The 25,659-nt window shown below is 40.4% G+C and overlaps 1 protein-coding gene across 1 annotated transcript in view; it reads left to right on the top strand.

The window, feature by feature from the left end:
* Positions 1-22,374, top strand: part of arhgef12a (Rho guanine nucleotide exchange factor (GEF) 12a) — a 42,020-nt gene extending 19,646 nt beyond the window's left edge. The window contains 38 exon segments of the mRNA XM_083914461.1: positions 686-751; positions 4,497-4,595; positions 5,808-5,857; positions 6,079-6,136; positions 6,230-6,402; positions 6,719-6,796; positions 7,549-7,668; positions 8,025-8,132; positions 8,412-8,546; positions 8,766-8,867; positions 9,038-9,148; positions 9,263-9,361; positions 9,842-9,884; positions 10,187-10,292; positions 11,126-11,263; positions 11,403-11,435; positions 12,059-12,173; positions 12,261-12,366; positions 12,443-12,646; positions 12,735-12,873; positions 12,972-13,004; positions 13,116-13,267; positions 13,509-13,655; positions 14,581-14,666; positions 15,410-15,535; positions 15,817-15,931; positions 17,369-17,469; positions 17,697-17,774; positions 17,950-18,025; positions 18,107-18,274; positions 18,457-18,544; positions 18,641-18,718; positions 18,812-18,906; positions 18,991-19,194; positions 19,309-19,545; positions 19,637-19,866; positions 20,975-21,050; positions 21,161-22,374. Coding sequence (XP_083770587.1) covers positions 686-751; positions 4,497-4,595; positions 5,808-5,857; positions 6,079-6,136; positions 6,230-6,402; positions 6,719-6,796; positions 7,549-7,668; positions 8,025-8,132; positions 8,412-8,546; positions 8,766-8,867; positions 9,038-9,148; positions 9,263-9,361; positions 9,842-9,884; positions 10,187-10,292; positions 11,126-11,263; positions 11,403-11,435; positions 12,059-12,173; positions 12,261-12,366; positions 12,443-12,646; positions 12,735-12,873; positions 12,972-13,004; positions 13,116-13,267; positions 13,509-13,655; positions 14,581-14,666; positions 15,410-15,535; positions 15,817-15,931; positions 17,369-17,469; positions 17,697-17,774; positions 17,950-18,025; positions 18,107-18,274; positions 18,457-18,544; positions 18,641-18,718; positions 18,812-18,906; positions 18,991-19,194; positions 19,309-19,545; positions 19,637-19,866; positions 20,975-21,050; positions 21,161-21,171 — 4,184 coding nt within the window. The 3' untranslated portion in view covers positions 21,172-22,374.
* The last annotated feature ends 3,285 nt before the right edge of the window (positions 22,375-25,659 follow it).

Below are 25,659 nucleotides of genomic sequence, written 5' to 3'. Positions count from 1 at the left end.
TAGATTTGAATTAACTAAATGTGGCCAATTGCCCCCGATACCTAATCCAACTGTTTGAGGCGGTATCAGCCCGATACCATTATCAGATGGGTGCATTATTATAGGTCCTGTTGAACTTTAAAAACTAATCTGCACCTAAACCACTAAAGATCATGAATTCATGCAGAATACAAAGTTTGAAAATGTGGCCCCTGCCCTTAAAGTCACAATGAACTGGTGGAGTGACACCTCCATGAGTTGAGGTATGTTAAAAAGGGTACTTCAGTCAAAACCAAGCCAGTTAATTTGTAGTAAGTGCGTTCCTGCCTGTCCAAACTATTATGTTCTATTAAATTACCTATTTGTTCATTTAATTTTTCTTCTCCCATGATTGTTTCTCCCTCATGATTTTCTCTTTCCTGTTTTGTGTTTCCTTTCCTTGTGTTGGTTCTTGGTGTGTGTGTGTGTGTGTGTGTGTGTGTGTGTGTGTGTGTGTGTGTGTGTGTGTGTGTGTGTGTGTGTGTGTGTGTGTGTGTGTGTGTGTGTGTGTGTGTGTGTGTGTGTGTGTGTGTGTGTGTGTGTGTGTGTGTGTGTGTGTGTGTGTGTGTGTGTGTGTGTGTGTGTGTGTGTGTGTGTGTGTGTGTGTGTGTGTGTGTGTGTGTGTGTGTGTGTGTGTGTGTTGCTGCGCTGTGGGGGCTGTGAGCAGAAGCTCTGGTGGTGCAGAAGAGTGGCAGCAGCAGTGTGCTAGCAGAGGGGAAGCCTGAGTCCTGTGGTAAGATGGTCCTGCTGGAATGGCTGGTGTGACAGCTGCATCTATACATGCCTCAGAATGTTGTGTGAAATTGCCACTAGATGCTTATTTAAACAGAGTATTAGCAAAAAAGCTTTATTTATTTCATTCATTTTTATTTATAATATTTGACTGCATGGTAAGTTGCCTGGAAAAGGATGCATAATCAGTGCCAAAACATTATTATCTTATCATTAGAAATAGTAAGATAGGATTTTCCTACTTTGTTACAACAAATCAAAATAAATACATAGTTTAAATTAGAATAATTTACCAGACTAAGAAAACTGAGATATTTTCTGCATGTTCACACTTCTACAGCAGCTAAGACCTGATGGGATGTGGTTTGGCATAGGGCTGCAACTAATCGATTTCATTCGATTAATCTGCCAATTATTTGCTTCAGAAAATATCAGAAAATAGCTCATAAAGCCAATCACAATTTTGAAAATCACAAGGTGGCGTAATTATTAAATAATAATTTCATTTAGTTTCTCCTAAACTTAGAAATATTTAGTTTACTATTACATTAGACAAAGAAAAGTAGTAAACAATTAAGACGCTGTGACGAGGGAACATTTGGTGTGTTGGCTTAAAAAAATGTTGAATAATTAATAATTTTGTCTCTGCTTTGAAATGTCATGATAAAGGAGATTGTGATTAACATAATTTTATCTTTTAGTGCAACATCAAAGTACAAAATCTGAGCAGTGCACAGCTCAATGTAGCACTGTTGGAAGGTTTGGCACAATCATGCTCTAAATAGGATGCAGTGGCTAAAGCCAGCGCAAAGCGTACATAATCATTATGTGTAGTTGGCCTCTGAATTACTTTGCCAGGTTGTCAGATAATTGGATTTTTATACTTAGAAACTAAGAATATCTAAAACCATAGAAACTATTCAAACCACTTCTATCACGCGGTCCATCTGTACGCTCGCTAAATTCTAGTTGTTTATTTTTACTGCTAAACACATAGCTGCCATCTTAACCCATGGATGTTTTAGTAACTTTTCCCACTGTTGGAATCCATGTAGAAGACCACAGCAGCTGTGCTCGGTATTGTTTAAAAGATTTTTTGGATTACCACATTACTTTAATCAGTCATCCCATACTTGAGTCAGGTCCTAATATTGATATATATTTTCAGTGATCATCTAAATGGGATTTGAAATTAAGCTCACACAGAAAATTATACTGACATGCTGACACAGTAAAGCCAAGTGGCCACTGAACAAAGTTGAGTGTTGTCAGAATCCATGTTAGAAAGGTCATTATGGATTCTAATCGCCCCCGTGGCCTCGCGTGTCTCTTACTTCTTTTTCAAAATCAAATCTTTAGATAGAGACAGAATTTTTTTGTAGTAATTTAAGATTCCCAAAGAAATAACTACTAGTAGGTGCCTGACTTCACATGCAGTAAATTGACAAAACAAAATCTCAAGTCAGCTGTCACAAGTACCTGTTTCTGTTGATGTGTAGTCTCTGATTCGGACATATAGTTTATCGAGATAATCCTCTACTATCAGATTCAACAAAGCATTGGTGCGCACTCTCTATGTTTGAATCAGTTATGTCTCCATTGTGTCTGGTCTTGCACCAATTTAGAATTTAAGAAACTCATAGATTAAAATCCTTTATCCCAGAACAGCACTGATTTTTTTTTGGAACAGACTTTATGATTTGAGGAAAGTAGTCTGACCTTTTGTATGCAGTATTTTAATGACTTTGTTTCATTCTTTCTGTGATCGTGGGGCTTAAGGTACTGTCAGTGTTAAAGGTCAGTTTATTCTCTGGAGTACATTCCCTTGTGTTTCACAAAAAGGGTGCTGATAACGGATCAGTCAGACCTGTGAATAATACATTAGCTTAGATGCATTAACCTTATCAGTGAGCATGTTAGCACTCTAACTTCTCTTGGTTTATAAATACCCACCAAAGATCTCTAAAATACTGTGAAGGATAAAACATGCAATAGATCAACATCTGGAGGCAAATTCACACCAGCTCTTTAACCCATATGGCTTCATCTGTTTCCTTGACATCCCTGCCCTCTTCCCCTTTCCCTTCCCCCCGCTCTCTTAGCTCTACCTTGACCCCCCCCCCCCAGCCTGGGGCTTTTGCCTCCCCTAACCTCTTTCCCTGTATTAGCTCTTATCCCTTCGACTCTCCAACCCCCACCCTGCCACTGCCTTTATCGATCCACTCACCTCTCTGGTTGAATCTGCACAAGAAACCAACTCAAGGGTCACTGTACAGTTTTGGTTCCTTATAAAATCTGCTGAGACATGATTGAGAGAGATCTTTCAAGATAGCGTGCTATTTTTGGGAAAATCTACTCACTTCTTTGTCACAACATGAGATCATTTTTTTTCTATTTGAACATTTTGGATTCTTTGGCTTGTGTGCTCTTTTGTCTGTATTGTCCTGTAAGTCTAGTCACTGTCAGCCACACATTAGATAAGCTCTAATCTCTTTTTTGCTACGCTACACCTCATAAAAAACCTGAAAAGTAACGTTCCTCCTTTTGGCCTGTGAGGCTCAAACCAACAATATCTGGGTGTTTTTTTTTTTTTTTTTTCACCCCAGAAAACCGTCATCGTGTTTGTTTTTAATCTTTTTTGGTGTCTTGTCACCGAAAGAGTTAGTAGGCAATGTAAAACTCCAAAATACATTTAACCTTAAATGTTTACTCACCAACCTTTAAACAAGCTTTCTTTGCTCAACATGCTCACATTATGGGATGTTGTTCTCATGTTATCCTGACAACAGAGTTGTAGACTACTAAAAAAGGGTTTCACATTTTTTTCAAGTGTCTTGAAACATGCCTGCCGCTATCCCTTATTCAAGGTCCTATATTCTAAAAAGTGAGATTTCTATGTATTTTTTTTAATTATAAAGCAGTTCTAGGGGCTATATCAATAATTTGATAATAAAATAATAATAATTTGAAAGTATCAAAACGGTCAATCCACAGATAAATGCATGTCCGTTTTCAGAAACTTTGCCCTAAAATGAGCCGTTAAAATTCTTGTATGATTGTGATGTCACAACTGTACTATATATATACATATATATATATATAGGTATAAAATGGCGCTACATTGCCGTTACAGTCATTCCCCGGCTGCAATAGCGGATCAGAACCACTGAGAATGCAGATGCGAATGACAGAAATGCTGGCCAATTAGAGCAGACTGGGAGTGTGCTTAAAGGGACGGGTGCTAATATGGTGCGTCTTCGAAAGAGGTTGAATATAGGCGACGGAATGAGAAAAAATATGTGACTTTTGAACATTTAAGCATGTAAATATGATCTAGCAGAAACCCAAAATACAAGTATTAACCTGAAAATGAGCATAACATGGGACCTTTACAGCAGTAATAGAAATCCCTTATTACTTTACATACAGGCATGCAAGTAATTTTTTTTAGATGGACTTAAAAATGTGAACCTATCCTTTAAATGAGGGATCTGTTCTCTTATCCTTAAGTGAAAACCACCTGTACAGGGTATACAAAGTATTTTTAATAGACGGCCAACTAATGTTATTGTCACTGAGTAGAATCCCTTCACAAAATATTTCAGCTTATTTCAAATATCTGCTTAGGATTTAGTACAAGGTTTAGTTTTATTTGATGGTGTGGCTCCAGTGGGTTATGGACATTTTCTTAAGTGATGTCCCAATCCTTTTATAAACATTGTTATGTCTTTCTATCTGATTTGCAGGTCTGGTCCAGCGATGTGTAATCATCCAGAAAGATGAAAATGGCTTTGGGCTCACAGTCAGTGGTGACAACCCAGTGTTTGTGCAGCTTGTCAAAGAGGGTAAGTTAGAGTCTCAAACTTAAAAGGATGAACAAAAAAATGTGGGCTCCGTTTTCATGTACTGATATCAAACTGTCATGGTAGTTAGCTCTGCACGCACAGATGTGAGGGGTTAATTGGACTCAGCAACCACCTCTCGCACTTACTTAGAGAAGTAAAGCCACTGACTATATATTTCTTCCTCTGTAGTTTCACTGTAGCTGCAGCTTCTGTTTTTTCATATTTTAAAGAGGGAACTTTGACAGGATACTTATGTAGGCCCTGGTAGTCTTTCACTGTCTGCATAGGATGATGTGGGCTGTTATCAGGTCACACAAAACATTACACAGTCTGTACAGTAGTGAAGAGAGACGGAAGAGGAAGGGACTGACCAAGGACTTTTTTTGCACTGTCATCAGTGCTTGGCAGTGTTTAACTATCCCTGTATGGCTTCCCATTTGTGCTTTTGTCACTGACTCAGCAAACGCATTCCACTTAATTTCATCTGAATAATTCATCGCTTCTTTTTAATTTCATTTATGAACTGAAAAGCAAACAAAATGTATCTTTAGTCTCCTGCTGCAACCGTTCCTGTTCTAAGTTTTAAAACAAGCAAGATGAGCTTTTTACCTGCCATCCCGGTAAAACTTGATGTTTTTGTTGGACTGAAACAAATCAAATCCAAATATCTAATCGCATATCGACAAATCATCATCACAAGTTATCAGTAATGCCTGTCCTTCTACTTTCAGTCCAAATGATCAGACAAGATTCATTCCTTTTCTCAGTGATTCCAGTTAAAATGTAGAAATATATAACAAATATACAACTCATATAAAACTAAAGCCAAATGCACATCATAAGTAGTGTATTAGTAAAACTATTTGGTCTACAAAATACTTCAGCTGTATGCTGCTGACTATAGTGTCAGACATGGATCTCATAATAACCTGTCTCATGCCTAAATCCCTTTGTTTTGGGTGGAGCTGTGAAACAGGTCCTTCTCGTAGTATAACCACTGTTATGGTCTTTCAAAATAGCTCTCAAATAGTCACCTTGCAGCATCAGGTCTGTCAAGGATATATGGCATTCATTGAGCAGAAATATCAACAATTGCTCCATGAAGCAGTACATGTTATGTGTTTTCCTTCAATCCGTCTCATTCTTTCATTAGTTCTATTAATCCTCACCCCTTGTGTTGGTTTAATGCTCTTTTTACTCTGTGCTTGCCAGATGGGGCTGCTATGCGGGCAGGTGTTCAGACAGGAGACAGGATCATCAAGGTATTGTTTTCATTCGCCACTATGTCTTTAAACTGCTAACGTCACTGTTTTCTTGTCCAAGGCCAAAACAGATGCTTTTAGGCTGCCACCTTCTGGTCAGTCAGCGCCTCTACTCTCTTTGGAATGATATTTCAAAATGTAAAGCTGGACCTGGAATGGGAGGTTTTAGACACAGTATCTGTTTCTTTAATTATGATCATAGTAACATTGTTGTCTTCCAGGTTAACGGGACCCTTGTTACACATTCTAACCACATTGAGGTGGTGAAGCTTATCAAATGTAAGTTCCTCTTTCTGTGTTCTAAAAAAAGCCACATTTAAAAATCAAACCCGTGAGTAAAACTGACGCTTTGCTTTGATTTTTCTGTTCCAGCGGGCTCCTATGTGGCCCTCACAGTGTTGGGGCGTCCACCAGGGCTCGCCCAGATCCCTTTATCTGAAGCAGAATCTGAAATGTTGGGCGTTAGCATTTCCTCTCCAAACTCCCCAGCAGCAGAACGCCCCTACAGTCCTCTGGACCGCTTCTCCTCCACTCATCAACCATGGGTACTAAAGACATCAGTTTCTTCTGTTGCCCTCTTTCTATTTCTTGCCTCCACAAACATGCCTTCCTTCTTCATCATCCTTCCTTGGGGGATTTTTAACCTGGCCTAGCTATGTCATTCTCTTCCTTCAAAATGTGCGCTCATTTTTGGAGTAACTTCTCTATATCTCATCCTTCTCACAAATTTCTGTAAACTTAAATTTTTGCTAAATGCATCTGAATTACGTATATATATATAATATTTGCTTGAATGCTTCTCATCTGTAGTCTAATGCACAGTTCCACCATACATTTTTTCAAATTGTTTTTCCTCCGCAGGATGAGAGTAGCAGTGTCTGCAACCAGAGGGTTGACATGTTGAAAAAGATGCTCTCAAAAGAGCAGCAGGAGCTGCAGGTTAGCATAACAATCATGTCCACTTACTTTCTTCTCTTTATTGTAACACTGTTTTCTTTGGTAGGTGTTTGCAATTGCAAGGTGATTTGCACCCTTTATTGCACAGTTATGTATCTTTAAACCCTCTTATTGAAAGTTGTGTTATTATCTGTGTTGAAAATGAAAGGATCGGCTCACATCCATCTTTAAATAGAACATTCCCTTAATTCCAATACCCATACAACCATACTAATTAGACTGCCAGGGAAAAAAATAGTATGTCCTACTACATACTATGTCAAATACCATGATTTCCCACTGCATATAATCTGATTTTGCAGAATGCAAGGCCAGTGGGTTTTCCTGACAATTCTGACCCGCACTGCATTTTTGAGTGCGGAGGGTCAAAGCACAAAGTTATGAAGAAGTAGTATGTTCCATTTGTATGCATTCTGCATGCAACAGTATTGTACTTTGCAAGGGCAACTGTAGTACGTACTAAAAGTAAAAAAAACTGTAATTATAAAGTATGCAGTTTGGAACTCAGCCAATACCATGGATAGGATTAGGTAGCATGTGTACACTTGACTGCTGTTTTTCATGCAATGAATTGTGGATATATACGTAATCTAGATGCACTATTTTCCTAAACATCCCTTGCGTCAGACCATAGGCGACACATATGACATTTTTTACTGGCCTGAGTCTATAGATATAAGGGGACACCACTGGCCCTAATTGCTTGTTTTGATTTCATCCCTCTTGCTATAAAGGCCATGAAAGAGGAGTACAGCAGGAACCCCTCCCCCAAACTACTGAAAGACATCCAGGAAGCTAAGAAACACATTCCTCAGCTGCAGGGTCAGCTCTTCAAGGCCACTGGGACAACACAGGTGAAGCAATACTTGCATACAGAACAGGGTATCTTGGGGCACAGATTTACCGGCTACACCCAAGCAGTATAATGTTGTGTAGTGCGTTTGGGAGTTACTCCAGACAAACATTAATCCTAATCTTATCAGAGGATTAGGCTTTCTCTGTGGGAAGCCACTCTTTTGTGTCTGTGTGACAGCTTATTTTATATACATCCGACACTGAACCTTCTATTATGTATGTCAACATATCACTCTGCTCTCTCACTTTTAAACTTCATATTTTAAAAAAATACATTAAAATACTCTGTGAATCTGGTTGTTTATTAAGGTTGTTCATCATTATTAACAATTCTTGTGTTTACATGATTGTGTAGGAGGCTGTTCCGGGTGATGATGCAGATGATGGTAGCATGTTTGAGACAGAGCACACTCCCACCTCACAGAGAGACAAGAGTACAGACCTGTCCTGGAGCAGCACTCCTGTAAGTTGTCATCTATCAGCACCACTAACCAACATTATTTCAAATTTCCCTATGAACTACAAAGTAAACCGTCATTCCAAGACTACATAAGTTTTAGGACAATAGATTTATGGCATCATTTTCAATTGAATAAGTTAAATCATTCTACGATAAATATGTATTGATTTTGTATTCAAATTCCTTTTGGGCATGTATGATAACTAATGGAATACATTATATTTTGCCTTGTTAAATTGAGATTGATTGAGAATGTAGTGTTTTGTTCCAACCCATCTCCAGATATCTCGTGGATTTGGGCCTGGATCACCAGAAAGTCTGTACACAAGAGAGTTATCCTGCCACAGCCCAAAGAGCACTTCCAGAAACAGCTTCAACTCCTGCCACTCTCCAGAGACAGAGGATGCTACTGACCTGGTAACTAATCTCTGGCTATGTGCAAATTCTTCTAAACAACGTACTTAACTCCCTTCTTCTGGTATAAATTTGAGAAAGAGTGTGTTTTATAGATAATATTGCATGTTGATGAATGTCAGTACAAGTATACCTCAGATCAGTTGGATTGTAAATGTCAAGACGAAGAACTTCTTTAATTACAAACACTAATAACACAATGTACCACTGTGCTTTCCACAGGACTCTCTGTCCCCTACCACAGTTAGCAGTCCCTCTTCCACCCGCCTCGTCTCACAAATCATTGGAGCTGAGGACGACTATTTCGATTCTGACCAGGAGCAGGTATTTTACCACAGGGCATTCTTAACATCATCAGCAGTGGCATTCAAAATATTTTAGACAGGAGAGATGCTGTAATTGTAAACTTTTCTTTATAAGCAAGGTTTTAAAAAAATCATATTTGTTTCAGCAAAGACAACAAGAAAGTAAACTGTTGTACTGTTTTGTTTCAGACAAATGGCCAGTGTAACAGCTTTAACAGCATTGAGCAGCTCAAGTCTCGTCCCGCCCACCTCGCAGCTTTCCTTCACCATGTCATCTCTCAGTTTGACCCCGCTCCTGTGGTAAGACCCTCTGCCTTCACACCCTGTTAATTAAATTATTTTTTTGTTTGCATGCAGCATGGCAGACACTACACCTCACCATTTTTTTAATTAATGGTAATCCTATGTCCTCAGCTGTGCTACCTCTATGCTGACTTCTACAAGCAGACCAACTCCAAAGAGACCAGACGGGTGTTCATGGACCTCCACACCTTCTTCATTAACGTTGGAGCAGTAAGCACAGTTTTTGTTTCCTGCAGTGAAATTTTTCACAGTGACACAGACACACATGTCAGACTCATCCAGTGTTCACCCGTCCGTGCACGGTACAAGGTACGTCACTGATGTGATTTTGATTTTGACAAAGGGGGCCTGCCACCACATTATCAAAATGACCCTAATTACAGTACTGCCCCAAACATCTGTTGTTTTTACGTCCAAAGAGCAAACTTCAATCTGAAACACCAATTAAGAGTTTTTTGATAAAACATGGAAGGATCCACATGACCAGAAAACTTTCACACTTAACACCAAATTGCCTGAGACAGTCAAAAGTACAGGTTAGAGTAAGGTGATACATTTGTTACTAATTGACTATTACATAATTCATAGGTCATGATGTGATTATGAGTGCCTTGAGTTATGATCTGCATTCATTCTCTCACTCGTTTTTTTTTCTGTCGAAGTATAAAACTGTTCCCTTTTGTTTCACAGAATTTGAAAGTTGCTGTTCCTGAATCTATCTCTACTGATCTCGGTAAGTATTTAATGCTGCGCTTTTCCTTCATTTGTTTGTCTGACCAGTGTCATTTTGAGTAGGCAATTTTTTTCTGTTACAGTCGCCTTTTGTACTTATGTGGGCTCACTTCATCTGTTTGGCTATCCTCATTATACAGTCCCTGTAAGCTTTGCACACTCTAAGGTCTTAAGAAATCAAATGCTCTGATGGTTTGGAAAGTATTGCTTAACCTTAACAGCGCATATTTAGTGTGCACTTGCCATAATCCCATTAGAGACTTGGCATACAGTATGTATGAGTGTGTATGTGTGTGTTTGTAGACCGGCGGCGGACAGAGCTGATCCCAGAGGAAATAAACAGACACCATGTTCAAACACTACAGGACTCTCTGCTCTCTGATATCCAGAAGAACCTTGAGGATTTCAGGTAAACGTGTCAACTCAGAATTGTTATTTTTCTGAGTAAGTTTTAAATTTATCACAGAAGTGGAGAATTTGTTTCTCACCAGAGCTTAGATTGGGCCCAGAAAATCAAGCCAAACCCTACCCGAGCCCGTGCATGTTCCGGCTAGGCTTGACAAATTAGCAGTAATTATGAGCCTGAGCCCGATTTCAACCCAACAATTTTTTTTAAAAATGGGCTGTTATATCTGACGTTCTCAAATAAAATTCGGAGTTGTTTGAACTCAGAATAGAACTGATCACAAAAGGGTCTGAATGAAGAAACGTGAGCCGCACTTAATGCACTGGACAAAGCCGCCACATATGTTGTCACTGCCCACGACTTGTTTGAAATGCTTCCATACCTCAGACTTTCCCCCAGTCTTGATAAAAGTTAATTCTTCTGTTTTTATTTTATCCTTTACATCACCAAGCTGCATGTTGCACTTTAGCTGCACAGCACAGCAGCAGGCCCGTTGTGATGCGGGCGAGTGGAGGAGACACTGTGCGCTGCAACATATGGCGTCTTTTTTTTTTTTTTAATTTATGTTGTGCAGATTTGTACACATTTGTTAGTTAGGCCTACTCTGCTAAATATACATATGCCTATAATATTTCTGTTTATGGCATAGCTTTCTCCTCAGAATAAAGCAATGGTTTAAAAAAAAAAAAAAACACAAGCGCTCGACCAAAGGTCGGTTCAGGCTCTGGCTCGGGCAGAGAATCTAAACTCTAGTACTCACATCAAGCAAATGAAAACAAAATGCTTTTTAATCCAGATCACAGTATATATATAACTTGATGTGTTGACACGTGTAGGCAGAAGCGCAGTATGGGCCTCACAGTGTCTGAGGCAGAGTTGGCAAGACTGGACCAAGAGAGAGTCAGAGACCGTGTCGCACTTGAGCGAGAGCGCTCATATGCTGAAAACATCATCACCAAGATAGAGGATATCCTGTAAGTAGCAAATACAGTTACATAACACACGGCATGCATACCAACATTTGCTGCTCGTACTCACAAATACTTCCAATATCCCGTGTTTCTAACCATTATCATCCACTGAGACAGTTTGTCTTCTTTGTATTGCTTACAGGTTAACTACTCAGACCACAGAGGAAGAGAAATGGTAAGCAAACTTATACTGTGTAGCATTTTGTTGACTTATATGAAGAGTATTTTTCAAAGCATATGACTTCACAGGCTCTCATGGGCCCTCGAACCATCTGTGTCTTTATTGCATTTACAGTCTGTAATGTGTCCCACAATCATCTAAAATAAGTTATTTATTACTTAATTAGACTTTTTGACTTATTTTAAATAGATTATTTAAAAAGATATTTTGTATAATGTAATAATATGTTAGTGGTTGTCATTTTCTTAACCTTTCAAGTATAGTCTTTGATGTTTCAGCCAATAACACAACATATTGGTGTCATCCAAGCCCCATTTTACATCCCCCACAGTTTACAAATTAAACACTTGCGCAGTCTCTTAAAGAAAACATGTAATTTATGCAGTGTGTTTATATTAAATAATTCAAAAGAGTGACTGATTGAAACAGTCTTGTTTGAAATGCCATATGGTAGCAGCACAGCCCAGATGGTTTGTGTAGAAATTGTATGAGAGGGACTGCTATGACATATGGTGCAAGTCACAATATGGACACTTCAAATTTTATCATTGTCATTTCAGTTAGAATTAAAAATGGATCAATCAAACTCAAGTGTTGTAAATTTTGTTTTCATTTAGCACTACAATGCAGTATGTCATCTATACATACATGAAGCACCTTGGTGTGAGGGTCAAGGAACCTCGCAGTCTGGAGTCCAAGCGGGTCAGGATCAACTTTCTTCCCAAGATCAAGGTACTAAACATAACCTTTTCTGCCCTTGCCCTTCTCTATCTCCCTCTGTCATCTTCCTGACATGTCCCTTGTTTTAATAAAATAAAGAAAAGCATCAAGACAGAAAAAGAAGGGGAAGAGAAGGTGAAGAAACCCAGATTTCCCAGTATCCTCGGACCTCAGCGTCGGCCCAGCCGCGTTGAAGCAGCATCAGGTGAGTTAGGACTTTTGGATAAGCTCAAATATTTACACTACATCTAAAGCTTTTTTGACACCACTTTCCTATTCAGTGAGTAAAGCCTTGGATGGACGCCCCAGGCCTCAGAAACAGTTGTCTCAGCCTACTCTGGGGGCAAGTGATCACATGGAAGCTGGTCGTCTAAGAGGCAGCCAATCGAGCGAGGGCTCTGAACTCACACACTCCATGTCTGTCAACACCTTATCCCCAAACAGCGCCACCTATAGCTCAGACACTAGCCGAGACACTGATATGGGTGAGCTACTGAATGACTGAACTAAACGCCATCATTCGAAGAAGAAGACATGAAGCACTGGTTTCTAACTTGTTACTTGTCTTATCAGGTGGGACTCCGACCTCAGGCCCCTCCAGGCTGAGTGACGGCCTTCAGTCCGACCCTCTTGATGGGTTACCATACCCTTCTTCGCACTTTGACCTTTACAGCCTGGACCAACTGCAAGAGGATGACAGAGAAAGTGACAGGTGCATTAAGAGTCACATTTGCAGTAGACACTGTTGATTCCTCACATAGAGAATATTTATTGTTAACATTGATTTTACTATTTATATAATTTTCGTAGAGCCCACGAGGGAACACCAAAGGCCATAAGAAGGTGAGGACTCCTGAATATTTTTAAACTTAAATCATCTAAAAATGAAGGCGGTGATACAAAATGGTGAGTTTTAGTAGCCAGATAAAAAGGTAACTTTCTGTCTTTCCCTAGGCTTGAGGGACTGGGTGCAGCTGACGTCCAGAGTGAGGACGACCAGGGAACAGACTCTGAGCATGACCCTCCAAACTGGCAGCAGCTGGTAGGGCGAGAGGTCCTAGCAGGTCTCAGGCTTCAGGAAATTAAGAGACAGGAAGTCATCAATGGTGAGAATATGGCTTACTACTTCACATAATATGATAATTCTTTGAAGCCTGATTTATTTCCCCTCAATTTGCTGAAAATACTGTTGAGTGACAAAATATGGTGAGTAGAAAGGAGAAGAGAGAGATATGCAACAGCAAAGCATCTGCTGGGATCCAACCCAAGTTGCTGTCGAATATACATCATGTTGAGCAGTGCAAATGATCTGCCATGTTGAATTAGCATCCTGCATTGTGTCTACAGAGCTGTTTTATACTGAGCGTGCACATGTAAGGATGCTGAGAGTTTTGGACCACGTTTTCTACCAGAAGCTCTCCAAAGAGGCCATCCTGCCTCCTACTGACATCAAGAACATCTTCACCAACCTGGACGAGATACTACAGCTGCATGGTACACACACTAGGACTGTGACTTTTGCCCAAAAATCATATTCAAGTTTGTTTGTTTATTAATATTAATATTTGAATATATTCAAATATTTACTAACAATATTTTGACCATTAAATCTCTTTAGTGAGACCATACGACACGACTGTTTTTAATTAAAAGTCCAGGCCTCTTAAGTGTCACACATTGAGTGTGATAGTCGCTCTTTTCTGTCTTTGGTCACCCACTCCCACCTCACATTGTATTTCTCCTGCAGAAAAAACAATGTATAATATGCTACAGCTCCAAAAATGTCGCAGCAGAGAATGTTGCCCAGATAATTAGCATCAGTTTTTCAATGCTGATTGAAACACCCCCAATCCTGACCGTTCCTGACTGACCATCACCTACAGGAGCCCAGATGGACAAAAATAGCCTTGCTAATGAGCTCAACTTCACCAGGCGTGAAAAAGCCTCGGCATCTGACTTGAAAACAGCGTTTACAAGCAAACACATTTAAAAAAAAAAAAAATGTCCATAACACTAATATTCCTTCGAATATCCTTATTTTTTTTTTCAATATCCATATTTGAATATCTAAGTTCGGAGTCAAAGCCCTGTCACACACACACACACACACACACACACACACATCCTAAAATCCATTCAGAAAATCGTATATCTGCGCAAGACTGCTCTTGATCTATCAAGAAAAAAATTAAAAACTCAAAAGTAAGGTGGTGAGAATCTGACTAAAGTTTAAAGTAAAACTAACTACAACAGCAGTACACACAGCAGCCTCACATTTTCATGTTGTATTATTCATCTTTGTTGTCTTACACACACACACACACACACACACACACACACACACACACACACACACACACACACAAAAACAAACAAACATACACTGACAATCCATTGGGGCCTTTCCTTTGAATTTCAGCTTCGATATTGGAGCAAATGGCAGGCGTTCGGAAGAGAAATGAGTCCTCAGTAATTGATCAGATAGGAGACGACTTGCTCTCCTGGGTGAGTACACTTCTCACGCTGAAATTGTATTTCCTCTTTCAAACATTTCCTTATATTGAATACATTTCAAGATGACTGATATTGGTAGGAAAATAACGTATTATGCACAAAGAAATTGAACTGTTGCCCAAAATTGCTTTATAGCCAGAAAAGAAAGAATCATGATGTTGGCATGAGATTGCTTTCTTCAGCCTCAATTCTGTTCATTTTGATGATGTCCTATGTATGTGAAAATGGTTATGTACAGTTTAAATATGATAGAGAAGCAGTTAACATGAAATCCTGAAATATTACTCCAAAAGACAAAGACAAATTCTTAGACATGGCACAGAAAAACAACTCTGCCAAGAAATGTAACCACAGCGGCAGCGAGCGAGTGAAATGGTAGCCTGTTTCTCAGTAAGTGGTTATGTCAGACAATGCCCTAGATTTGGCTGACATCTCCACATCTTGATATCATGTGTGATGCGTTAGAGTATGAGGTAGCTAGCAGCCTTGTCTAAAATGTCTTCATGTGGGATAAGTAGGGTAAATGGTCCCCTGAGGGTCCAAGCATTGATCTACTCTACATACTATATTCTACGTACATTTAAACTTAAGCTGCCTCTGCTACAAGGTCTTAAGCCCCCTCCCCCTAGCCGTTTCCATGGCATCTACCCTTAACCCAGATCAAATGAGTGACTGAACACTGTCTCTGTCCGTCTCTGCCCTGTCCTGTCCTCTCCTGGGTTGGGTCGTTATAGTTCAGCGGTGGAGAGGAGGAGAAGATCAAAAAGGCGGTGGGGATGTTCTGCAGCAACCAACCTTTTGCTTTGGAGATCATCAAGACCAAGCAGAAGAAAGACTCACGGTTTACTTCCTTCGTCCAGGTACTATTTTACACTACAAATGGCGTAAATCTTTAAAATTTCCAGTTAGCTACTGTAGTGAATGAATGCTCAGAATGTGTCACACAGAGGAGCTAAACGAGTGATATATACATCTGTTTCATTCAAGAAATTCAGTTGAAATGTCACTTCTCTAAGTTAAAACCTAAGCTACATTTAATGTTGCTCAGTCAACACTTATACTTGTTAAAAGATGTATTCTGGCTGTTAGGCGACAGCATAAGTTCAGCCGTCCTGTTTTTTTTTTTTTTTTTGCTTTGCAGGAGGCAGAGAGTAACAGACTGTGTCGCCGACTGCAGCTTAAGGACATCATTCCTGTAGAGATGCAGCGGCTCACTAAGTACCCCCTGCTACTAGACAACATCGCCAACTACACAGGTGATGAAGCCTTGCCTTACCAATCACTTCCTTCACAACAGTTTACAGAGACTTTTTCAGCTGTTTGCATGGTCTCGGATGTATCCATGATTCAAAACAAGATGTTTGAATAAACCAAAAATGTGGCCAGTAGATATAAGGCATATTGAATGAAAATAGAATCGCTGCAACTAACGATTATACTAATTTTTCATTAGTCTTTTGGTTATTTACTTGAATAATGGATTGTTCTGTAAAGAAAATACTGAAAATTTTCATCACACGTTCCCAGAGTTCAATGTCTTCAAATGTCCCACAGAAGAGTGGGAAACCCAGCAAATCTTCACATTTAAGAAGTTAAAAGCAGTGATTTTTTTGGGGGCATTTCTGCTGCTAAGAAAAATACTTTTAGTTATTAGATTAATTTTCAGGTGTTGGACTAATCGCTGCAGCTCTATTATATAGCATCTGCCAGCCACTTTTCTGACTGTGGACCCGCACGAAGCCTTAATGAATGTTGGTTTATTAAGGCTTCGTGCGTGTCCACAGCCAGCCTGCAGGAGGAGCCACGGAACAGATTTGTGCATCTATACAAACCACTAACAGTTCATGCAGGTACAAAAACGGATCCCTCTCCTGCAGTCTTATTCAGACACTTCAAAGTGTGTTCCACTCAGTCACAAATACTTAGTCAATCACTGACTCTTTCAGAGGCAATTGTGATCTACTTATAAAAATGACTGTTAACGATACTTTTTCTCTCCATTATTGCGTACCATTTTAGACTCTCCTGACTTGACTAGGAATTCATTCTTGCTCTAAGATTTTCTGCACTGCTACAACACCCCTGCATCTGACCTCCACAATGGAGTTCAATTATTGTCTCCAGCTCTCTTCTCCTGTGATCCTAAAATCAATTAGATCCTAGAAGGACATTAATTCAATATGGAAACTAATTAACTTGTGTTGCAAGTAACTATGGAGACGGGTAATACAGGAATATTACCTAGTTTGCATTATACATTCTGAGTGTAACATAATACGGTAGAGGAAAACTGAACTCTTTAAGAAAGTGGATGAAAAGTGAACCAAATTAAGTCTTAAGCAAGGTTCTTTATGGCAACATGCCAGCCTTTAGTGAATTACAAAGACAAATGGAGAGATTAGCATTTTAATGGTCCTGGAGCGGCAGTGCACATTTTGGAAAATGTCTCAACCATTATTTGGTCCATCATTTTAGTCTTGGCTCTGGTTTGACTCTCACACGGACAGAATGCAACGATAAAGTATAACCAGCTATTACAGGATCATAATGCGCCCCCCCCGCCCCCCCCTGCTTTATCATCATTTCTGAGAACGATGGTGTGTTAATGAGCAGAGGAAATATCAATTTGCTGGACAGCCCCCTGCAGAACTAAGGAGACCTTGCTTCTTATTTGATGTTATAACATCCTTCAGACAGCGCAGTGGAGAAGGACAAAGTAAAGCAGGCAGCGGACTGCTGTAGAAAGATCCTCAATCACGTCAACCAGGCTGTGAAGGAATCTGAGGACAAGCAGGTAGGACATTTTCTTTTTTTTTTTAAATCCCCTTCGCAATTTATACCTTCCCCTAGACTTTTCTCTTTCTCCCCTTCAGCCTCATCGTAAGTCCTTTCTTTTTTTATAGCTGTAACGCAATTTATTTTTTCACTACCTGCTTTGCTCCCCAGGCAGTGGCTTTCTTTTTAAAGAGCGCTGACTTATCCCCTTTACACTGTCTCCATTTCTCTCCTTCCTTCCTCTAGAGGTTGGAGGACTATCAGAGAAGATTGGACCTCTCCTCTCTAAAGCAGACAGACAACCCCATGATCCTGGAGCTAAAGGTGAGCTATCTACACAACCCTTTTAGCTTCAGTTAACACTCACTTGTTGTACACCCACGTACGCTGTTTGAAATATCTCCTCAGTAGAAAGGCATTGCTGTGTGGAAATGGCTCCACGGACAACTAGCAAGTACTTAAAAGCTTTAAATTTATTTTCCCGTTCTACCTCCTTCAGAATTTGGATTTAACCAAGAGAACCATGGTGCATGAGGGACCACTGTCGTGGAAAGTGAACAAAGACAAGACTATTGGTTAGTAATCAGCACATTATAAGAGATTGATTGACACTTTGATTACTTCCAAAAAACAAAATCCTGTCTGTCTCCTTCCAGAGTTGTACACACTCCTCCTGCAGGACATCCTTGTGCTGCTACAGAAACAAGATGAGCGTCTGATCCTGAAGTGTCACAGTAAAACCCTGGCAGGCACCGCAGATACCAAACATATTTTTAGCCCCATTATCAAACTCAACACTGTGCTAGTGCGCTCTGTGGCTACAGGTCAGTAAACACACAATCTCTCAAAACGGCAGAAGAAAAACTTGATCAAAAGAAACGAACAAAAGATCCTCTCCTTATACAACATCCAGAAATACAACTCAAAATAATATTTGAGGAAGTCTGTGTAGGCGAGTTGTGATTATTCTCACCCTGTGCCTTTTGTCCATACTCTCTCCTGCCAGACAACAAATCCTTCTTCGTCCTATCCATGTCAGAGAACGGAGCCCAGATATATGAGCTCATGGCGCCCACAGTCTCAGATCAGAGAACGTAAGTCCAAATACCTTATTGATTTTTTTATTTCTTATTGTTTTCATTTTTATCACTCAAGTTATTAAATGGGCTAATTTATTTTCCCCGCACAAGATGGCAGCGACTAATCACCCAGAGAGCTGATGCCATGAAAGTCAAACCTCACAGCGTCATACCATTACCTCAGACCGAGTATGTTGTTGTATCATCCTTCTAATTTGATCACATCAGTCGGTTGTCAGGGTTTGAGCTTGTTACTGACATAAGATGTTGCTTGTGTGCCAGTGGGGAGAGAGACGGTGTGGAGATCATTACAGCTGGTGTTTCCAGGCTCAGTCGAGACCCCGACCGCACATCCACCGGCAGCACCCAGTCCACAGGTAGCTGGTGAAGCATGTTTTTCCCTCTGTGTTACTTAAAATATTCTACCCTAGTCAGCTCTTTCTCTAATTATACCCCTCCAGATAAAGAGAGCAGTCCAGTCCCTAGAAGTGTGATGCAGAGCTCTCTACCGGGTAATAATCGCTTTGAGGGAGTAAAAATGCAGGAAGAGGAAGAGGAGGAAGGTTTTGTGGACCCAGAGCTTCCTTACCAAGTGGCTGAAGACGGCAAAGGAGGAGACTCATTTAACATGTTTCCCTCCAGAGCAGACGAAGCACTGAAAACATGTAAGCGCACAGAACAGATGACTCAAAATTAAGTGTTACATATTGAGTGAATTAAACAGTTGCACACAAATATTGTTTGTTTCATAAAAACCCTTATGTTCACTTGTCCCTAAGTGGCAGCATTAAAGCAGGTGTTGGTGACCCAGCTAATGTCTCAGGAGGCTGTAGAGCAAACCAAACGCTCCACGGGGGCACGTCTCCTCAGGACCACCTCTCTACGGACCCCCGTAGACAGCCGCGCACGGGTGATGGTCCACAATGGCTCAGACAAAAACAGCTCCCAGACAGAGGACCCGATTCAGGACCTGGGCTCTGGGGACACAGGCTTCTTTGATTCTCCTGAAGATTATGGTGAGCCTGGACATTTATCAGTATGTCCCTTCCTCATCCTGCAGTTATTTCCACAGAAGTAGTACTAAATTGCTTCTTTTAATTCTCTCAGCAGGGTATTTAGTTCTGGAGGGTTACGGTGGCCCAGGGGAGAGCAGCACAGATGATGACATCTTGGCATCAACCACAGGGAAGCAGCTGAGAACTTCACAAGGCTGTGCTGCCGACTCTGGCATCAACTTGAGGTTTTCTTCAACGTCACAGGCCGGCAGCCTCTCCTCTTTTAGCAGACAGGTCTTGTCTCACCTTAGAAACCTTCAGGCCAACCTCAACTATCTGAAGGTATCTAACAGTCACTGAGCTTACTGGCACACATTCCAATAAAAACAGTATAATATCGTGGAAAAAGAACAATATTTTTTGTCATTCCTTTCAGAAAGTGAAAATTGTATATATTCTAGACTCATTACATGCAAACTAAAATGTTTCAAGCATTTTTGTCAATTTAATTTTGATAAATTATGGCCTACAGCTAAAAGAAAAAGAAAAAAATATGTATCATTAGAATTTTTCAGTACAAGTTTGAGTTTATCACTATGCAGTGTAAACCATGAATCTCTCAGTCTCGTTCAGTACACACAATAATGGGGGTACGTTGGTAGGAAAAGGTGCACAAGCAACAGGGATGACCTCAGCCTTGATAAGATTGTCAAGCAAAGCCGATTGAAGAACTTGGGGGAGCTTCATAAGGAGTGGACTGAGACTGGAGTCTGTGCATCAAGAGCCAACTCGCACAGACGTGTCCAGGAAATGGTCTACTCCTGTGGAATTCCTAGTGTCAAGCCACTCCCTAACCAGAGACAACGTCCGATGCGTTTTACCTGGGCTAAAGAGAAAAAGAACTGGACCATTGCTCAGTGGTCCAAACTCCTGAACCATACCAACCATAAAGAATCTATGGGATATTGTCAAGACGAAGATGAGAGACCAGACCCAGGCCACTATCAAAGCAACCTTGGTTACCAAGACACCTCAGCAGTGCCACAGGCTGGTCGCCTCCATGCCACACTGTATTGATGCAGTAATTTGTGCAAAAGGCCCCCCTGACTGAAAGCGTTGAGTGCATAAATGAACATACTTCTCAGAAATTCAACATATCTGTATTATAAATATTATTTTATTTATCTTCTTATATTCTGAGTTTACAGATTTTTGATTTTCATGAGCTGCAAGCCTTAATCGTCAAAATTAAAACAAAAAAGGCTTGACGTATTTCACTTGATGCGTAATGAATCTAGAATAAATTAATGTTTCACTTTTTTAATCAAATTACAGGGGGAAAAGAACATTTCCACGATATAAACATCTTTTTGCGATGCACCTGTATGACGTTTAAACATTGTGGTCCTTTTTTATTGCCTGATCTGACCGTTAATTGTTTCTCTTGCAGGAGGTTGAGGCCAAGTACAATAATCTATTACGCCAAAGGCCAGAGAGGTCAGCATCAGACGCGGATGGAAACAAAGGTATCTCAATTCATACCAAGTGTCAACATAGGCATTTCTAGATCTTAACATATGTATCACTTTCTGTATCCGTCCTTTTTCTGATCCTCAACCTCAATTTTATTCCCCAGGAAAGAGATAATGGACGTCCGTACCACAGCTTTTGGCTCTGGTCCCAAAGAGGAAGAACCGACTTGTAGTCTGTTCCTACTTCTTGTGTCCTGGACTTTCTGGACATCCTATAAGCTTGTCCTCTCACTGCTGAGCCCCTGTTTTTCCATTACCGTCGCCCACGGTTGCCACAGAGAATGAGAGACTGAGTGTGAGCAGCAACGTTTGAAGGGTGGGGTCATCTCTGCGATGCTGCGCCCCCCTCCATCAGCACAAGGCAATCAGGGAAGTGGGATTGCCCCCAAAACCCTCACCCCTCTACCATCAAACGCCCATTTTCCCCAGACCTCCCTGCAAGAAAGAGAACTCATACCAAAATGTACAAAGATGTGTGTTTAGAATATATATATATGAAACACAAAACAAGAAAAGGAAAATTTTAAGATAATGTATTAAGATTTTTTTTATCCCAAGATGTATTTATTTTCTTTCTTTTCATTTTTTTTTTTTTTAAGTGTTTCCCCATTGCTTGCATGCTTTTGGCCATGGTGTTACCTTTTTGGCTGCTTTTCCTGCTTCAGCCATGCAGGGTTAGTGTGAGTGTTGGGTGCACGCTAGTGTACAAGCACACTAGCCAAGCATACCCTGATGAAATGGCAGGAATATATTCAGACTGATGGAGGCCAGAGTTGCACTGGTGATGGATAGATCCCATTGTGTTAAAAACTCTTGAATCGTGTTAAAGTCTAGAATTTGAGATAAATTCTAGGTGTGGTATTAACTAGAATGAAGAGTCTGAAGGCTCTGATCTGGTCCTGTTGCATTTTCATGCTGCCTCATTCCTCCTCCTCCTCCTCCCCACTGTAAGGGTATTTTGCCTCTCGTCTGCCCCTCTTCTCCTTTGCGTGTGACTCTCCCCCTTCTTTTCCCTGTAAACACTTATGGGTGTCATCCTTCTCCTTTTCCTCACAGCCCAGTGGCTTTCATGCTTATTTATCCCCTCCCACACTCTATATGTCATGCTTCCTCATCTGCATTTGGGTATCTTGCCCCGTTCCCCCTCTTCTATAAGGAGCGCTCATGCTCTTTCTGTATCAAGCTCCTGACAGAAATGCTGCTTCTTTCTGCTACTGTTGGTGATGCTGATCTGACTGCCTGATACTCTAATAATGTCATGAAGTTCAACATATGTACAATGATCAAGTTGGAAGGTTATGCATAACTTTAATAAATAAATGGTGCCATGACACATTCAAAATGGAAAACCTTGCCTGTTTTTTTTTGTCTTTAAGCTTTTATGTGTACACAATTCAGTATGTGAATGTCATGAAAAGATGTAAAATTACCACATTTTCACCTGTACAGCACTTACTGAATGACAGTTTCAGTAATGGAGAAATGATTGAAACGCATTAATTACATTAAAAACATGCTGGCAAAGATAAAGTACACCTGCATTAGTCATGATTGATCAGCAAGAGTCTAACGAAAGTATCCTAACCTTGACCTTTTTACTCCCAGCTGTTAAAACTCCATTTTATCAAAGTGGCAAAGGAACATCCAGTTATGCTATTATACGCTTTAAATTAACAAGTTGCCTGCCTGTAGAGTACTCACCCCATTTATTTTCTCCTGGTTGGATGTGCTGGCCTTACTGAAACAGATAGTAGCCTATACATTTTCCACGTCAGTATTCCATCATGTGCTTTTTATATTCCCTGCTTTTAAGATGTCACATCCACACATCCCTAGCATTCGCTCCTTTAAACACTTCTACGATAATTACTTTTTGGTGTCATAGACCGCAACTCCTTAATTTAGCTAAAAATAATTGCATAATTACCTATCTTTACTAAATGTTTTCAATTAAAACCTGCTTTAAATTAATTTGGGCACTTGGGAGAAGCAGGAAGAAAGCTAAGAACACAACTAACACCTTTCGGCAACCATGTTAGTCCAAGGCCCATATTCATGATCATTTTACACTTTTACCAATCAGTTTTTGGTCCCCACAAATGTTAGCTATGACGGAAACATATGTCTCTTTAACAGTTAGCTGCTAACTTCTCCACTAAGTAACTTTACTAGCTAGCTTAGTTGCTAACTTTGTCTGCAGTTCAGTGTTTGACAAAGTGGGCAGTGGGGTCGGCAGAGCTTTTCCGCTGAAAAATAGCTGCCAAAACAATGCTTTGGTCAAAACTGCAACTAATTACTAAACATGGTACAAGTTCCCTTTCAGTATTGTGGTTTCAGAACTTCCCGTCCAGTCTTCTGGTGCATAGCCTACATTGCTACAGATAAGGTGGATTGTTGTTTTTCAAAGACAACTTGACTTCACTAAGAGTAAAATCATAAATTTGAATTGTCTGAAAATGCAATTTTAGCATATAGCATAAGGAGTGTCGGTAAGGATGCATGATATATATCAGTAGGTTACTCATAAATAACCAATAATGGAAAATCTATATTAGGCCTATGTATTATTAAATCATAAATTATCGGGCGATAATTGCCTTGTGACTTTCAGTGACCTAACAAGCGCAGTATCTCCACACTCAGATACAGTAGGTGGCTAACCTGGGTATATCCATTCTGCATGGCGCGTAATTTCATTTCGCCCTGCTCGGCAGCCTGGATTCCTTGGATCCGATTTTCGCCCCAGCGAGGGAACCAATCACAGAACGGGGAGGGATGGCAAGACTATGATGACGTCTATGCGACACACCGAATCTCTTCTTCCTCGTCGAATTTCTGTCACTCTACATACGTCATCTGGTACAATTGATACAATTTACTATGAGCTACGTACTGATGCATTTGATAGACATTCGTAGCACCCAATAAACGGCTCTGGGTAATCCTAAACCACGCCTCAAATACAAGAAAATGAATGGGTGGTTCCAGGACCAAAGAAGACTCAAGAAGATTTGGTCTGGGCTAGTAGGTGGCGGTGTGCACCTGTAGCCTAAAGTTGGTTTGCAATCCGACAATAATCATAAGTATACATTGACGTGGGATTTGACAAATTACGCCACAACCTTTAATTTGAATTCCTAAGCAAAAAGTATATTTGTGAAGTTTGGAAGAGTCAGAGTTGTTCTTTGTTTTGGTTGTTTTACAATGGTGATGTCAGATTTGGTTAGGTCAGAGCTATGGAATATTTAACCATCCTTCTTGGCACAGTAAATCTTGGACTTTCTTACCCTGAGGTTTGCATAAACCACAGGTTATGAACTTATTTTTAAAATACAGAAACATGTATCCCTAGAGTGTGGTATTTGTTGACTGTATGCTGTGTAAGTCAATGAGTGACGATATTCAATTATGTGCAAGAGCAGAATACAGTAGTATGAGTAACGTGTTGCATTGTAATTGGCAAAGATTCAGTGAATTAATGGATACAGGGCTTAAACTTTGGGCATTTGAAAGATGATCTTGTGTATGTGAGTAACTAAAACTGAACGACACACAGGATGTTTTCACCTGAAGCCATTTCAAAATTGAATAACGGGGTTGGAAAATTTGGACATGGGCATTTTGAAGCGTTTCAATTTGATCGTCTTGGTTTGATGTCATGAGTTTCTTTTTGACCTTAACAGAATGAAAGGCTTTCTGCGGACATTTGGCAGCTCTAAATGTCAGGATTTTAAAAGGAAGAGAGGTCTGATCAAGGACACCACAGGAGCTGATGCACATTACCAGCAGGTGGCAAACTTCCACCATTAAACCTCCAAGTCAAGAAGACCCACCCTGAAACCTGCAGTGACATCAGTGTTTTAAATAAACCAGGGTACCTATTGAGTTTCCATATACATTTGACTCTTTAGTGTCTAACCAATAAATGGACTAAGGAATGTATCCACTTTGTCTCAGTTATGCGATAAAGGTCCAGAGGATTCCACAGAGGACCGATCAGCGTTTATTGCTTACTAATACCTATAGTAGTGGAGTCACATCGAGGTTATGACTGACAGTGATTTTGCTCGGTGTGTCTGAGTGGAAAGCAGGACGCCTCACAGTCTGAGTGACATGTTCCCTCTTTTTCTCTCCCTGTCACCCCGACTGTAGGCATGCTGCAGTGAAACAGAGGGATAAGGAGAGAGAGAGAGAGAGAGAGAGAGAGAGAGAGAGGGAATATGCTTTGAGGAGACAATGAGAAGCCAGACAAGGTATGAATTGGAAATATGTGGGGTGAAGGGGAAGAAGAAAAGACAATAAATTAAAGTAAAAGAAAAGAAGAGGGACAGAGTCTGATAAAGACACAGGAAGGATGATGAGAGGACAGAGGGATAGTAATTGATTGTCTCGTTTCTCCACATGCACCTGTCACCGAGCTAATTGAAGTGGCAGAGAGGAGAGAGGTGTCAGTCACATCAAAGCCTTTCAGGAGGGCAGTTCGTGTCAAGCTCCGATGAGACGAGCCTTTCTCGTCCTCCTCCTCCTCCTCCTCCTCCTCCTCCTCCGCCCTCTCTTCTATGTAATAGTGCAGTGAGCCAGGCAGGGAAATAAAGCTTTATCC

This window comes from Echiichthys vipera (genome assembly GCF_963691815.1).
Source record: "Echiichthys vipera genome assembly, chromosome: 5".
In the NCBI taxonomy this organism is placed as follows: domain Eukaryota; kingdom Metazoa; phylum Chordata; class Actinopteri; order Perciformes; family Trachinidae; genus Echiichthys; species Echiichthys vipera.
This window is presented reverse-complemented; position numbering and strand designations above follow the sequence as displayed.